This window comes from Lissotriton helveticus, chromosome 1_2, assembly GCF_964261635.1.
Source record: "Lissotriton helveticus chromosome 1_2, aLisHel1.1, whole genome shotgun sequence".
Taxonomy (NCBI): Eukaryota; Metazoa; Chordata; class Amphibia; order Caudata; family Salamandridae; genus Lissotriton; species Lissotriton helveticus.
Window position 1 is genome coordinate 456,486,443 of NC_136058.1, and position 16,616 is coordinate 456,503,058.

General features: G+C 43.8%; 2 protein-coding genes across 7 annotated transcripts in view; one reads left to right on the top strand and one right to left on the bottom strand.

Moving 5' to 3' along the window:
- Positions 1–16,616, top strand: part of LOC144807723 (uncharacterized) — a 1,505,442-nt gene that overhangs the window by 991,063 nt on the left and 497,763 nt on the right. The window lies entirely within an intron of this gene.
- The window catches only part of LOC144807725 (uncharacterized), an 84,904-nt gene that overhangs the window by 29,487 nt on the left and 38,801 nt on the right, over positions 1–16,616 (bottom strand). For both annotated transcript variants that reach the window (XM_078673391.1, XM_078673390.1), the window contains exon 3: positions 12,181–12,274. In XM_078673391.1, the coding sequence (XP_078529517.1) occupies positions 12,181–12,226 (46 nt within the window). In that variant the 5' untranslated portion in view covers positions 12,227–12,274. The remainder of the gene's footprint in view (positions 1–12,180; positions 12,275–16,616) is intronic.

Sequence of the window (16,616 nt, forward strand, 5' to 3'; positions counted from 1 at the left end):
CCGGCCTCTGCCTCCTCCGAACTCATTCATTGTGAAGTCGGTCTTAATTATCTGATGGATTTAATAGCCCTGAGACCCCTTCAGTTATGGAGATCAATATGGTTAAAGGAGGAGACCATTCTTACCAAGTCTATCATTAATGACTGCCTGCGACTGGATAACTACTTAAAGATCCCTTGGCTTATTTATTTATCATTTTCGGGAAGATTCTTTCAAAAGTGGCTTTGGGTGTTGAATGCAAGACATTTAACACAAGGGTCTGAGCTCTGAAAACCATTTCAGGTCAATAATAAAGAACTAAGGCCCTGATTAACAATGGTATTGAGATTCATTGATTGCAAATTCAGGTCCCTGATTTACAAAATTTACAACTGAACTTGGAAACGCACTTACACTAAAAACTGTGACCTTATGGTGGAATTTAACATTTTAAATAATCCTCCAATGGTGACATTTGTGGGTGATCAATGACATTGATTTGTACCAAAGTAGGGAGGCAGGGAGCAAGGTAGAGGGCATCTCTACCCGGTAGGGCAATAGCTCGCTTAATCTTCCCGACGGCCCCCAGCGCCTAGAGACCCTTACGGGTGATTGTGCGCTTTACAAATGTGGACTTTACTAGGCATTTTGCATGTGCTTTTCAACACTCGATTTGGTTGGAAATTTACACCTGATAAATGTTGTAGGATGGTTAGGAAGGGATAGGGACCATCGCCAATACGAGTAGGGGCTCCTGGGAAACAGATATTGAATTAAAATAAATAAAGCAAAAAAAATCTATCATATGCAAAATATATGCTCTGTGTTTGAAGTCCCGGGTAAGCTCAGAAAACAAATTTTTAAGCATGCTGCTTAATTTCTGTTTTTTATCTGTTCACACATTATGTCACGTTTTTGCATGTGGAGGACTAAAAAAAACAAGCAGGTCGCAGTAAACTGGATGTGCAATAGTTTTCCTCAGAATGCTCATTGTGTCCAACTCTTTTAAAAATAAGGCCCAGATTTACTAAAAATGTAAATGAGATAACCTCATTTTTTGATGAAGTCCTGACACAATGTTGGTCGGAAAGGCTCCGACAGTCTGCCAGATTCTCCTCTACCGCGTTGGAACTCTACCGACCGACTCGGTCGGTTTACATTCTAATTGACTGATTACAATGTTGGCAGTCAGAAGATAAACTGTGCAGTTATTCTGAATCGGTTCTGACCAGCTCTCGGAGTATCCGTGTCGTTCGGATCCGCATTGTAGACTCCTATGGGCAGCGTTTCCGGCCATGAGATTACAATATCGATTTCCAACAGCCTTTCCAAATCAGCCTGTCTGACACGAAAAAAGTAAATTTGGGGGCGAGCTCCGCTAGTTGAGGGATCTTTCACCCCGTCATTAGCTCCATCTGTCACCCCACTCGCAACCTAACTGAAACGCATTTAAAGAGTAATTGGAGCATTGTCTTTAAACTTACCGAAGCTGCACCGGGCTGACTGCTGTACCGAGCCCTGGCTTATGGGACTTCACCTCCTGTGAGACAACGGCACCCAGGATCTTGGATGTAGCAGTGGAGCGGACACGGACGGTCCCTACAGGATATGTAGCAGCAGAGCAGACATGCACGGTCCCTACAGGATATATAGCAGTGGAGCTGACACGGACGGTCCCTACAGGATATGTAGCAGCGGACACGGACTGTCCCTACAGGAGATCAGCTGAGCAGCACAGCGGGTGAGGACGATTCTCCTTCGGATGCTTGCACGTACATCTATGTTACAGCCATAACAGTACTGCCCTCGGGTGTGGGACGCCTCCCCCCTCTCCCACGTCTGGCCGAGGTCTGTCCCCAGAGCGCTCAGGTGTCCCGACACTATATTTGTTTGAGAGCGGGAGCGCCTGATATTGCCATGCCGTGGGCCATGTGATCTTCCTGCAGACTGAGGGATTTGGAGCCCCCGGCAGAGCTGATCCTGGAGTTCCCGGAAGGGTTGGATGGCGGAGCTGTGTGTAACGGATCATGGTGGGGGCTGGTTAACACTGGACCTCCGGTGGGCATGCTCAGACTTAAGGACGTCTTTTCTGGCACGGGCCCCAATATTCCCTAACATGGGAAATATCTCGGGTCTCTTTTCCACGTTAGATATCAAAATGGCCGCAACAGAACTTCAGTAGAAAATTTAAAAAAAGGGGACTTAAAGTAGAAAAATGACTACCTCCCTGGAGTCACTGCTCAATGGTAATAGAAAGAGGACTTCATTGCCTCCTCTACTGAGCTCCTAAAATGGCTGCAACAAATTTCTCATACAAAAACACTACTGCCTCTCTTGTCCTGAAATAGATGAAGGTCTACAATTGCTATCTCTTCACTAGTCATTAATCAGTATAGACTTCTTGGAACGTCTCACCTCTATTCACAACACAATCACTTTCACCCCACCTAGGTCAGCTTCTCCCTCAAACCTTGATGCAACAACCCCGTCAGGGAAGCATTCCTCACTGACTTGCCTCCCCTCTCCCCTAAAGTTCCACCTGCACCGACCCCGTTAGGGCAGCATTCCTCATTACCTTGCCACCCCTCACCCCAATAGGTCAACCCTTACAACCCTGTTTAAAGGGTCCCCTTTAAGGGCACATCCCGCTTAGACTGCTTCACATCGGTTCATCCTCCGCCTTTTCAGTAACACTCACACTATGGAGCGCTCAGGCAAATGCACCTACTCCATCACATACCCCCCGCACCTCTCAAAAAAGGCAGCCAAAGGCTTCAAACACAGCCTATTAAAATCTCATCCAGAAACCCCTATCTCTGACCCTTACTTCTCAATAAACAACAGGCCCATTAAGAATGACATCATTTTCTACACGAAGAGACGAGCTCAATGGAGAAAAGCCTTTCTCGCTCTCTTTAAGGTATCTAAACTGAAGAAAACAGCACACAGTTGTGCCTTATCTATCCTCCCCTCCCTATTCTTCAACGCAGCAGCCACCGTCAATATCTATCATAATGGTATCATATTAATCCAATCCAATAACCACAACCTCAACTTGATCAACCACATTTTTCCGCTCATTAAAGAGAGAGTCACTCTTACACATCCCTCCCCTCCATCCACCCACGCTGATATATTCAACTCCCATCTAGCTCTCGAAGGTAATCAGAACTCCCAGACCCCATCTCCCTTGACATTACCTCCTAACCTCACCGACTACCCACCCAACAACGCTCTCCACCTTACAAACGCCTCACGTAGTATCACCACCAATTCACTCACCTTCACTCCTCACCAGGCACTTTCGCCCCGACCACCCCCCTCACCTCTAATCCCAGCACCCCACCTCTGCTTAACAGCCTCCCCAACTCCCCATTGGATCCCACCTTCCACCCTCACCCTGCACTTTTGGACCCTCCTTCCCCATCACCTTTACTCCCAGCACCTCCCCTCAGCTTAACAGCCCCTCCAATTCACCTTTAGATCAAAGCTTAGACACCCCCCTAACCACTCATCCTGATCTCCATATCTCACCCTCCCCTCCCACCTCTACTCACAGCTTCCCCCTTTGGCCCACAGCCCCACCCTTACCCCCACTGCTCTGGACACTCCTGTATCTTTAGAAACCACTACACAGTCTACTCCCTTTGTCCACCCATCCAATATTGAAACCATCACACCTGATACCAGACTAGACATAATATTATCAGCCCTTCAATAGGTCAAATCGGACATCCGAACCCTTCACGACCTTATTGTACTACAATCCAAGTTCTCCTGCTTTAAACAGGATCACAACCCGTCTCCACCCCCCAAGATCAATAATCGCATCCAACATCTTCCTGCAAACATCCAAGCTCATGGTTCCCCACACTGGAGCACAGTCCCACTCCCTAATGCCATCACCCGCCCTAACAGGGTAATAATCTTGCTCTCTGACTCAGATCTAGTGGCCCTCCTACGTTCGTACGATCAGCCCCATACCCAACTGAGCACGGGACTTCTGGTTCGTCCAGTTAGCCCTCATAGGGCCACCAGATTAAATTCCAGAGGCATTGTTGAAAATAACCTCACCAGAATCCCCATCACAGCCGAAGCCACCTCAATATTCTCCCAGCCACGGCTAAGCTGTATCCTCCTAAACTTCAGGTCCGCCTCTAGACATGCAGCAGATATAGCTAACCTAATTATCACAAACAAACCTGACATTATGATCCTAACAGAAACCTGGCTAATTGAAACCTCTACTCCCATCATGGACATTCACCTACCCCCTAACTATGACATCACCAGACTAGACAGAACAGACAGGCCAGGCAGTGGGATAGCATGCATACACCAGATCTGCTTAACAGTGACCAACTCCAATGCCCCTGCTTTATCATCGTGTGAATACCTATGCTTAAACATCGCTAACAACAACAAACAAATATGCTCTTTGCACGCTTTCTACCATCCTCCGAGGGATAACCACACTTTCATAGAACACTTCATGGACATTCTAGCATCAAATGAGAACCAACACATGAAGCACATTTTCTTAGGGGACTTCAACCTACACTGCAATGACCACAACGACCCGGGGTAAACAGTCGCAAAGCCTTCCTCACGGACCTCAATCTCAACCAAATTATGCAACAGCTCGACACTCGACAAAGGTGCAACTCTCGACCTAAAAATCTCCAAAATGGACTCCACTCAGCTCAACTTGATACTCCCTTGTGACTGGTCTGACCATCATGTCATTTCATTCCAAGTCTTGGAAACCTTTAAACGACTCCCTACTCAACCCCTGAGAAGATCTGGAAGAGAAACCTGAAAAACGTCGGATCTGATCTTGCAGCCCTAGCTAACTCAAACCCTCTTAGCCCCCCGGAAGACCTTACTGATGTACAAGGGCTGACAAATCACTACTTTCACTCCATAAACAACCTCCTAGATAAAATTGTCCCATTGCAACTAAAAAGAACCTCCTCAAAAGACTCTAAACCATGGTACGATGGGAGGCTAAATGATGACAGACACTCTCTTAGAGTAATTGAACGTCGCTGGAGAGCTACACCCTCTACTGACCTCCTCAAACTTCTAAGAAAATCTAGAAACGCTTACTTTAGAAAAATCAGAAAATCCCAAACCGATTTCTTCAGGTCTCAACTAGACCTAGCCAAGAACCGCCCCAAAAAACTATTCGATCTGATTGAAGCCCAAACCAAAAGTCTACCTAATGTCCACATCGACAACCATCTTTCTATTCTCAACTGTGATGAATTTGCCTCCTATTTTGCCGCTAAGACCGAATCCATTAAATCAGATTTACTCATGGACCTAATATCCATCTCAGACTTAAAAGACAGCTCATCAATGCCCCCAGCTGTCTCCCCAGCTAATGACTTTCTGTTATTTAAACTAAAAAACAATGCATCATGGTCCCACTTCAACCTTTACAGTGAAGATACCATACTAAAGATGCTAAATGCGCTGAAACCCTCCAATCACTTCTCTGACCCACTCTCCGCGAACTACATAAATGACTTCATTCCTCTCTTACTACCCCTCTGGACCAAGATCATTAACACATCCCTTCTTCAATGATCCATTCCAGACATCCTGAAAATGGGACAGGTCTCGCGTATCCTAAAGAAAACCAAAGCGGACCCCACGGACCCTAATAACTATGGCCCAATCTCTAACATCCCTATGTTAGCCAACCTCTTGGGAAAATGCGTTAACATGCAACTGAACAGTCACATTGATCAATTCAACCTACTGAACCAATTTCAATCCGGCTTCAGAGCAGGTCATAGCACAGAAGCAGCCATGACACATGTATTAGACGACACTCTAAAAATCTTAGACCAAAATGAAGCCTGTCTTCTAATCCTACTCGACCTGTCATCTGCTTTTGACACCGTCAAACGCGAAAACTTGCTGGATCTCCTGAAACACAGAATGGGTTTGTCTGGAAATGTTTTCAACTGGTTCACCTCTTTCCTCCAATATAGTTCCCAAAGTTTCAATGTCAACCAATACCTGTCCCTCCCCTCACCTGTCACACTGGGAGTTCCACAAGGCTCTGCCCTCTCTCCAACTCTGTTCAACCTCTTCATGGAACCTCTTACTGATCTTCTCAGCCTTTCCAAGATACACTTCCACATGTATGCGGACGACACCCATATATACATCAAGATCCACTCCCTGGAGGACATCAAATCACTCAACACCACACTTCAAAAATCCCAAACGCGGCTGGCCGAAAACAATTTGAAACTTAACTCCCTCAATACGGAATTCCTTTTAATCGCCCCTCCTAACAAGACTCACTCCATCCTGGACCGGATGAAGCACCTAACAGCTCTCAATAGTCAACCACTCAGTCGAATCAGCAAAATCTCTTGGAGTTATGCTGGACAAACAACTCAAGATGCAGAAACACTTCAGCGCCACTACAAAAGGAGCCAACTTCCACCTAAAGACCCTGCAAAAACTGAAACCCTATCTTCCAGCCCACGATTTCAAACAAGCCTTGCAAGCTCTAGTTATCCCCCGCGTGGAGTATGGAGCAGTAACCTTATGCGTCTCCCAAGATCTTCCACAGCCCCGCTAAGAGCCACGATCAACTCAGCGGCGAGAGTCATCACTGGCTCTAAGAGAAACACCCATATATCCCCAGACTTGAGAGCCCTCAACTGGCTTCCGTTTGAAGCCAGAATTCATTCAAAAATCGCATGTATGAAGCACAAGGCCCTCCACCACAAAGCCCCACAATACCTAGCTCAGAAACTAGTGGGCAGCAGATCTTCCAGGAGTGCTAAGACTCTTCTTCTGCAACCTCAACGATTTGCCAAAAAAAAAACATATAACCGGTCCTTTTCTGGTATGGCTCCTAGGATATGGAATGCCTTGCCCAGAGAAACACGAATGAACCCTTCCTCCGCCTCCTTCAAAAGAGAAGTGAAAGCTATCCTCATGGCTAAATTCATGTGAACTATATGTCTATTCAATGTATTGTATTACTTGCTGTTTCTTGTGCTCCTATTCGTTCTGCTGTTTATTTTGTTTGCGCCAGCTTAGCACCGTATTCTCTAGATTTAGTAGTATTATAACCTACTCACATTGTTCGTGGTAGACTATATCCCACCTTCTACTTTGACTTGTAAAGCGCTCTGATACTCGCAAGAGTCTTGTTCGCGCTATATAAAACCTTTAAAATAAATAAATAAATAAAATGGCCAATTGTCCGGCAGAACACGAGTTCCCATTGGAAACAATGGTAATCTGACTGAACAGTGTTTGGTTGCATCGTAATCGGTCGGGCGGAACCACGAGTCGGTAAGTCTTGATTCCGAGATGGTGTCAGGCGGCAAGTTTCCGACCAACATCGTAATTGGCTTCTTAGTCGTTTTTGGGATCTACAAAGACATTCAAATGAAAGTTGCATGTTTTTGTAATAAAATGTAACAATCATATTATATTGTCTTTCAAAACCTTGCATCAGGTAGAAGTCACATGGCTAAAACATGGGCATTTCGATGTAGTGTGATGCAAGTCAATCACTCTCACTACCCAGGCCCGATATGGCAATACTACCTAGCAACATGAAGTCATCAGGCATGGTGAGGAGAGGAGAGGTGGTCTGCCACTCTGAGGGCTCAAAAGGAACAATCGATAAATGGGGAAAGAAGCAGTAGAGCCTCTGGGAAGAAGGAGGCACCCTGTCAGACACACAGCCAGTCAAGTAGCAACCAAGCAATCTGAGCACCATGTCCGGTGAGTGTTGATGCGAGTCAAACCAGACAACTCCAGTCACACACAATGAAGTGTGCACTCTCAGTATCCCCCTGGAAATGAAGCACAACATCTGGTGGATGATGATGCCGGTTGCACCAGATAATTCTGGTCACACACAGGCACAAGTTTAGCAGGGCTGTATGAGGTAGAATGAGGCACTACTACGGGTACGCCCTCACCTCCATGGACAAAACCTGTGAATCAGTCACCACATGCAATGAGCAAGCAGTCAGCGTGTCACATGAGCAAGATGCGGCACAATGGAGAAAGCCACGCTAGAGCTTGCAACCAGTGATTCCGCTCATCATCAACAAGACCCTTATGCATGTTATGAGCCCCATGATGCAGGGGCCACACACCTTAGATTCGGGCAAGACTTCTGGGGCTCCACACAAGGCAGTCCGGCATCCAGGCACAATTTGTAGCTCCATGCTCACACCGTGCTACCAGTTGGGATCCAGCTGACAATGTGTGCACTTAAGAGAGCACAGCTCTGCAGGTGTCACAATTAGATGCTGTGGGATCCTTGCAGGAGATCTTTGATGTTCCTAAGACCCCAAAAGAACCGGGGGCAAGCCAACAAGACTTTGGAGGGCACACACCAGGGTGACACACAGCAACAGGTAGTCAGTCTAGGCCATCAACTATTCAGGAAGGGTACTCTGTCCCTTCCAATGGCATCAATCCTCCTTGTGCACAACAGAGTCCTCTGTCAGTGTGCACCCGGCAGTCCTAGGTTCTCCAGTTCCATGTCCCCACAAGTGTATCTCTGCCTGGTAGAAGTATGGCACCAGTAGTTGTACTGAGGTGTGACTTTCAAGTTGGGGGTAATTCAGGGGGTTTACCGTTGAACCGCAGATATCACCCTATAACTTCAACCCTGTCTGCCATGAGGCCACGGAATGCAGATCTTGTTCTCAAGTAGGGGATAATGCTCTGGCTCCCAGAGGACAATTGCCAAAACCTCTGCCTCCAATCTACAAGCTAGGCCCTCAAATGGCAGAGGTCTGTCATTCCAGTTCAATGCCCAATGTCTTTTAGCTGTCGCTAGGGAATGCATAGATGACAAATCCACCCTTACCACAGGAGAGGGTTTGTGTTGTGAATCCAATGAAAGGAAACATTATGGGGCTACTTCACTGCAATCCTCTATTGCAGCTTGAGGTAATGTCAACCATTTTCTTATGTTATCTTAAGGGTAGGTAGTGAAACATACATAGGTATTCTTCACCACCTGGGCAGGATACAAGTGTACCTGTCCTTCCTGTCACTTACCACCTGCTTCACAGCTTAAGACTTACCCCAGAAGTGCTCTAGTGGTAGTGAAAGGTCCCCAAGGAATTGGCCAGTGGTTTAGAGAGGCCAGCCAGAGCATAAGTGCATTGGTGTATGCAAAGGCCTGCAATGGCCGGCTTGACACATGTTTAAACACACCGAGGTGCAAGTGCACACACACAGGCTTGCAATGGCAGGCTTGACACATGTTTAAACACACAGAGGTGCAAGTGCACACACACAGGCTTGCAATGGCAGGCTTGACACATGTTTAAAAAAAACATAGGTGAAAGTGCGGACACACAGGCCTGCAATGAGAAGCCTGACACATATTTAAAAACGAAGAAAGTCGGTAAGACACGCACCAACGGAAATTGAAAAGTTGGCAAGATTGTCGCGTGCTGCTGGGGCTTCGCTCTCTGGACCACAGGGCGTTTGGAGATAGAACGAAAAAGCAAATCCTGATAGGAGTTGTCCCCCTGCGCACAGCGTAGGTAGTACCCGACAAAGGGTGTAATTGAGTTAATCAAAACAATGAGTTTCATCCATCATTAATAATTTTATTTCATTAATGGTTTTTCAATTGTCAAGAATTTATTCATTCCAAATTTGGTGCAAAGGTATATCCAAAATGCTTTGTTGTGTATCCCAAATGCTTTGTTATGTATCCCTATGCATTTCGGGCCTTCCATAGGCCCTTCTTCAGGGGAAATCTCTATAAGAAAAACAAATATACGGGCTGATAATGGGGAGCAATTCTCCACCTACTACATGACATCAAAGTGCTCATTAGTGCGCAGTGTCCGGAACTGGATAAATAAGTTACAAACGTCCCTAGAAAAAGAGTGCAAATCATAAAGAGCAGTCAAAGGTGATGATGGCCGTTGGCGTGTGCTAAATAATGAGTCTCGTGCAGTGCGGAAAATGAACAGCATACGGGAGGTTATTTAGGGAGTAAAAACATAATCGCAACATGCATACTAAACCAGTGCTGAAAGAAAGATATGCGTAACTTGTGTGTTAAGAGTGAAAGATTACAACGCGTAGCGTGCGATGATAAATGTGGTGAATGGTGAAACGAATACTGGTTATTTGTGAAAGCGCCGAGGTGTCCGACAATTATACGGCATTGCGTTGTGCGGTATCGGGCAATGCGGGCAGGTAAAAAAAGTATATTACTTACTGAAAGCATTTTAAGAGACAGTCCTAAGCTGTTGCTCGCGTATAGGGGAACATGCATCTATGCGAGAGGTGGGTTCAAGTAAAGTTATAAAAAAAAGCAATGTGTTGATGATTGGCAGAGATAGAAAGAGGACTGGGAAGTGAAAAAGAGTGGTGGCCATTTTGTAATGGTAAAAATAAACGGAAACGCGTATTATAAGCGGCATCCACATAAAACAAGTGAAACTTGTGTAAAACACGGTGTGACTGTGCTAAAGGAGTAAACGTTGAATTGTGAATTTGGAAGTGAATTCAAAAGTAACTTAAAAATCAAAATACATGTGTTCATAATGTAACATAAAAAGATACATGGTTATGGCGTGAGCACTTCATGAGCAAGGATAATATGAAGGGTGATAATGATCACAAATAGCAAAGAAATTCCATTCTATCGTTTAACCCTGTGGGTTGCATCGTGCATAAGTATCTGATCCAAAAATTCTCCCTTTGGAGCAGTTTGTCTTTCATGTTCATGGTTTCTGTGGGTCGCACGTTTTCAAGCACAGTGAATTTCAACTGTGCAATGTTGTGTCTGTTTTCTGCAAAGTGTGCCGCAATTGTGGATTTCATGTGGCTGGTCCTGATGTTGCTCTTATGTTCAAGAATTCTTGTCCTAATTTTGCGTTCTGTGTGGCCAACATAACAGAGGCTGCATGGACAGAGTGGGAAGGAGACCAGATCACGCCGAAACTCTAAGAAGAGGAGGGGGAGGGTAGTTGGGAGAAATCAAAAAGAAAAGGGAAAGTAAGCACTTGTGCATCAGGCTGGATTTCTCCTGTCCATAAATCAACATTGTGCACAATTATACTCTTGAGAACCAGCCCAGGGTATATGTCCTATGGATTGGACAGAGCATCACCAGGAAATACTTGTTTGGTACAACTTACCAGACGAACTACTAGTTCAAGCGGATGAATACATCTCTGAATGTAGGGGCTCATTGATGTGCTTTTGATGCAGTGTGGTGCAGGAGGTTACCTCACTGCACTGCGTGACAGGGAAACGGCAGGAATGTGCCCTACTTAAGGCAATATGCTGCAGTCCTATCCATTCGCCTACACCCTGTTGGCATACTATCCCCACTGCAGGCACCATGGCACAAGGCTGTCTTTGTTACATGAAGGATTGTTTTCCTGCAAGAAGGGACACCTTCCAGTTGAAAAACAATCCTGGGTGGCAGATTCCTCTTTCTGTGTGTGCTGCAGGATGCAATTAGTGCAGAAGGGTGTAAAGGTGCAGAATGCAGCACACATAGAAAGAGATAAAAATGAGAAGAAATAGAGACATTCCTTCTTCTTACACCTCCCCTGGAAAGGTATAAGATTTTGGTGCATTTTCAGGTTCACAAGTTCTTGTAAATCCCAGGATGCATCAAAATATATGGGCGTTGCATGGGAACACCCACGCAACACTCATGGAATGCCTGCCCAGGCCTCAGTAACCCAAAGCAGCAATGTGCGCTATGTTGCGTACTCCAGATTTCAGAAGCCGCGCAAAGTGACTTTGTGTGGTTTCAAAAAATCTGACTTAAAGGTTTGCATCTCACATCCACCACACTGCCCGGTGCAAACGTGGCACAACCCTCTCGAAAATAAGCCCCATAGTTTTTGGTAAATTTAAGCAGTGTGTTTACCACGGACCATTTTTCAAATCCCTATATTCAATAAACTGTGTTTTATTTATTAAACACATAATTTTACCATGCATAAATACAGTATGTAATTGAAAGTGGCTACACAAGAGTACAGCTGCGTAGCATGATTGATTAAGTGGAGCTTTGCAAGGGTCCATAATGCATAGGGTCGGAATGTCTATCTCACTTGTCCATACACCATGATTAATTATCGGGTATTTAATCCCTCTGGTGAGTACTCATAGTGTGCTTATGTGTGACTTCTGTCATATAAGTTCACTGACCTGTGATCACGGTTAGAAGAAAAGAATAGAGTCGTGGGGAATCCATGGCTTTGATGTGTTTCCATCAGCTGAAGGAATCCCAGCTCCTGAAAAACTTTAAGAAAATAATTTTTGTCAATTAAGTCGAAGATTCAAGCAGTGGCATCTTAGGGTGGAGCTATATATATATAGATATTTAGCAATTAAAAAACGGTAGAAAGTCACTGAAAAAAAACACAGGTTACAGCAAGAACGTTATAGTTAGGCTGACATTTCACTTGTACAATACCAGAGAAATGTAGCTGTTATAGTTGGCTCAGCTAACAATTACTTGTGCCCGTGCAATGCACTGCTGATGACGTCATATATTACATCACTCATGACATGGTCAGTGACATCACTGATGTCATCTCAAATAAAATCACTCATGACATCATCCAGTGACCGAGTGTTTCTAAAAAGTTTAAGAATGTTTTATATACATATATATATATATATATGTATATATACGCCAAGGTGTGATCGAAGAATGAGTGAGTGTATGAGTGTCTGTATGGATGATTTAGTGGGTGCGTGACTGACTTATAAGTGAGATATATTATAGTATCCAATATCAAAACCTTCCTCAAGCGGGGCTCTCCCAGCTCAGCTGGTAGCTAATACTATAATACTCAATGCACTCTAGAATCTCGCCCCATAATGCTTTGCAGTGCCTTTGGTTGGCATTGTATTTTTGTCCATAACTTTGCTTGTTGTGATCCAAGTAGGATGGAACCACCATCGTATCGTTCAGCATGATATGCTATTTGGGTTCAAGGCATCCGCTTGGTCCTCTGCTAGGTTAGGGGGACCCAAAAACCATCACCTCTCTCATTGCCTGATATTTTTCAAAGATCATTTTTGTGAATTGGTTATATGCTTTTTTGGCATGTAAAGGTAAAGTTGTTTTATCAAAGGGTTGTGGGTGCAGTAGCTAACTCTGTGGTGGAGTCGGAGCAGAGTTATCGCATGAATTCTGTGATTTCAATGGAATGAGTAGTGAGCAAAAATCCGCAACCTCCTTTAGCGGAGCGGAGTTCATTGCCCACGGTTGATATATTCACCCGACTATAATGTTACTTTAACCTTTGTATTTTCAGTGAATTTCTATTTTTTTTTAATTTAAGTAATGTAATATTTATTTAGTAACAGTAAACAACGGGAGAGTGAAGACATTTGAATGGGGCTATGTCCTCTTCCCCAAGTTAAGCAATAAACAACAAGGACATAGGCACAGAGGGGCATGGTCTCTGTTAGTGGCCTATACAACTTTAAACAGGAGCACAGACAACCAGTGGTTGTTTGAGAAGACTCCTCACCCACCTACCTAGTTGGCGGCATGCTTCATCATTGGGACCCTTTTATTAAACTCTCCACAAGGGCATTTCTTTGAGACATTTTTAAAACTCAATCACATTTCACATAGCACTTCACCTCATCTCAATAATACCTGCTTCGCTGTAAATCAGGCGTTGAAGCACAGTATTGGATTCTAGTTGTATCAGGAGGGTCAGTAGAGAAGGGGGGGGCTCACCCATAGTGACAATTTCCTCCACAGTATTGCTCATTTGACATTATCGAACGCCGCCTCCAAATCCACAAAGCAGAAATAAAGAGCTTGTTTAGATAGCTTTGCCTTGCCGATGAGTAGTGACATTTCTTGTAGGTTAGTTGTTGTACCAGTATCTCTGCAGAACACTGTTTGGTACTGAGGGATTATGTTGTTCTCTTTTGCCCAGTCCTGCAGCTCTACAAGTAGATTGCTTGCAAAATATTTAGCCTCTACATCTAGTAATGCAATCAGGCGATAATTGTTTGGTAAAGTTCTGTTGCCTGCCTTGTAGATTGGTGAAATAATGGAGCCAATCCATGATGCGGGCAGGGACCCAGAACACCCGTCAGAACAGAAGAGAGGGTCCAGTGTTTCTGGCCAGTATTCCGGGTCTTGTTTAAAAAGGGCTGGTGGAATCCCCTTCGGACTTGGGCTCATTCTTTGCTCCCTTTAGAAATTTGTTTCCAAATCATGACAGCATCGATTTTGTTGGGCTCTTCCTCTGTAATCATCGCGGTTTGGGTGAGTGGAACTGGTTGGCTGTCCGGAAATACTTGTGATCATTTGTTGTTTAAAATGAGAATCTAAAAAGGATATCCATGAATTTTCTGTAATATGCGATGTTAACACCATCAATGCTTTTTATGTATTCCCCTCCTGTGCTGAGATTTGTTGATTCCCATTGTTCATGACGAGCTCAGCTCGTCATGAGCGTACGAGAGGTGTACCTCATGACGAGCTGAGCTCGTCATGAGCGTCGAAGGGGTTAAGCCTCCGCGTACCCGGTGTAAGATTTTATTTAAAGTTGACCAAAAGCGTGCACTCTTAATTCCTTTAGCGTCATGGTGAAGTTTTGCCCAGAATACGTTTTCATTGGACTTAATAATGTCCCACTTGAGTTTTTTTGAGTTTGGCCTTTCTATTGCGAAGTTGGTAGTTTAAGTTCTCGTCCCCAGGGCAAAGCCTCAACGATCTCAAAAGTTTGTTTATAGATTTTTTGAGAAGTATCAAATTGGTCCTCTGTGCGCGTGTGACCTTCCCTGCAGCTGTTGGATCATTGGGAGCAGAGTATCTAACTGTGGTTGAATAAGAGTTTGCAAACAAAGCTGTTCCAATGGGATAATTAAGCTCGGTTAACTGTAGTTTTGCTACGGATGACTTGATTCTTCTTAGGTTTGTGGTGTGGCAGGCATGTCTTCCGAATGGGTTAAGTATCGATTTGTGGGAGTGAGCTTGAATTAAGACTTCTTGGGGCCGAAGGTCACTGTCCCCTTGGTCTCCTAGGCAGAAACCTGTTACATGCTGAAAGAAGGAAAGAGAAACTAAAGTATAGTCTATTGTAGAATTTGCAAGTTCTGTGTGAAATGAGGTGGCCGGGGGGAGTCAGCGGCAAATCTTCCATTTAGTACCGTTAGGTAGATATGCCTTCAGATGACTGGTGTGCATAGTACAGTTTTGGGAGGGGCAAGATGATAGTTAGGGGTAGTAGGGAAATCAGTCATGCTATCAATGTTGTCTTAGCCCATGCTATGAGTGATGTATTGTGTGAGGTCAAAAGCAATGCATAGTGAGAGCGGGGCCCGGCCCTGCAATCAAACCCCCACGGGCAGCCAACTCCACCCAAGAACACTACATCATGATGTAGTTACAGTACACTCTATTCATCATTCTTTTTAACTTTGCATGACATCATGAACATCTCGCTTCTGTTGTCTGGTTCCGTCTCTGCAAATCCAACATACATGACCAGATATTTACTTGTTCAATAACTGACTCTAACATTCCCTCACTCACAATCCATATTCACTCCAAGTGCAGTTTATCAACATAAATACACACTGAAAATACTCCTAGAACAGGTGCAATAGTCAAAATCTTCCTGTTTCATGAAGTTATTGCTACATGGAAAAATATTGTCATGGTCGAAAAAAAAAACAAGAAAAAATGTGCATTCAAGTGCATATCTCCACATCTGTAAACCCTTAGATATTGGAGATAAGAGCCCGGGTAGAAATTATTTATTTTCATGGCCACGTTTACATTTTTTCAGTTTGTGAAATTACTAAATCCATGTGAGCTTCTTATTTTGTGTTGAAATTCTTTAATAGCATTTTATAAATATAAGACAATACAAGCATATGTAATATAAAAGCAGGAAGTACATTACAATAATAGTATGAATAGTTAAACATTTAATCCAAAAAATTCATATATATATATATATATATATATATATATATATATATATATATATATATATATATATTCACCGAAAAAAAACATAGGTTTCAGGCCTGATATAGTTAGGAATTAGCATTTAAAAAACCTTAGAAATTCACTGAAAAAAACTGTAGGTTTTAGGGGTGCTATAGTTAGCTGGACATTTCACTTGTACAAAACCATTGAAATTCCTCCGATATAGTTAGTTGTACTAACTATATCTCGCGCGCCCGCAATCTACTGCTGATAATGTCACATATTACATCATTCATGACATGGTCAGTGACATCACTGACCACATCTCAAATGACATCACTGATGACATCATCCAGTGAATGTGGTTTGCTTCGTTATTTAAATATGTATTATATAGATATATATATATTCAGGCTCCAATTTGCACCGTTTGCGGGGGTCACTCTTTATGTCGGGTGCCGAAAAACGCGCCATATATATATAGCAATTTACATTGAAGAATGAGTGGATATATACATATAAATTTCTAGAGGGAGGATTTAGTAGCAGTGTGATTGACTGTTTACTTGACTAATTTAAAGTGTCTCTCTAAATATATTGGATAGTGACTAAACTGTGTGAATATCTGTATCACTTTGTCAGTTGTTGTGTAAACTGATTCTACAGTTGG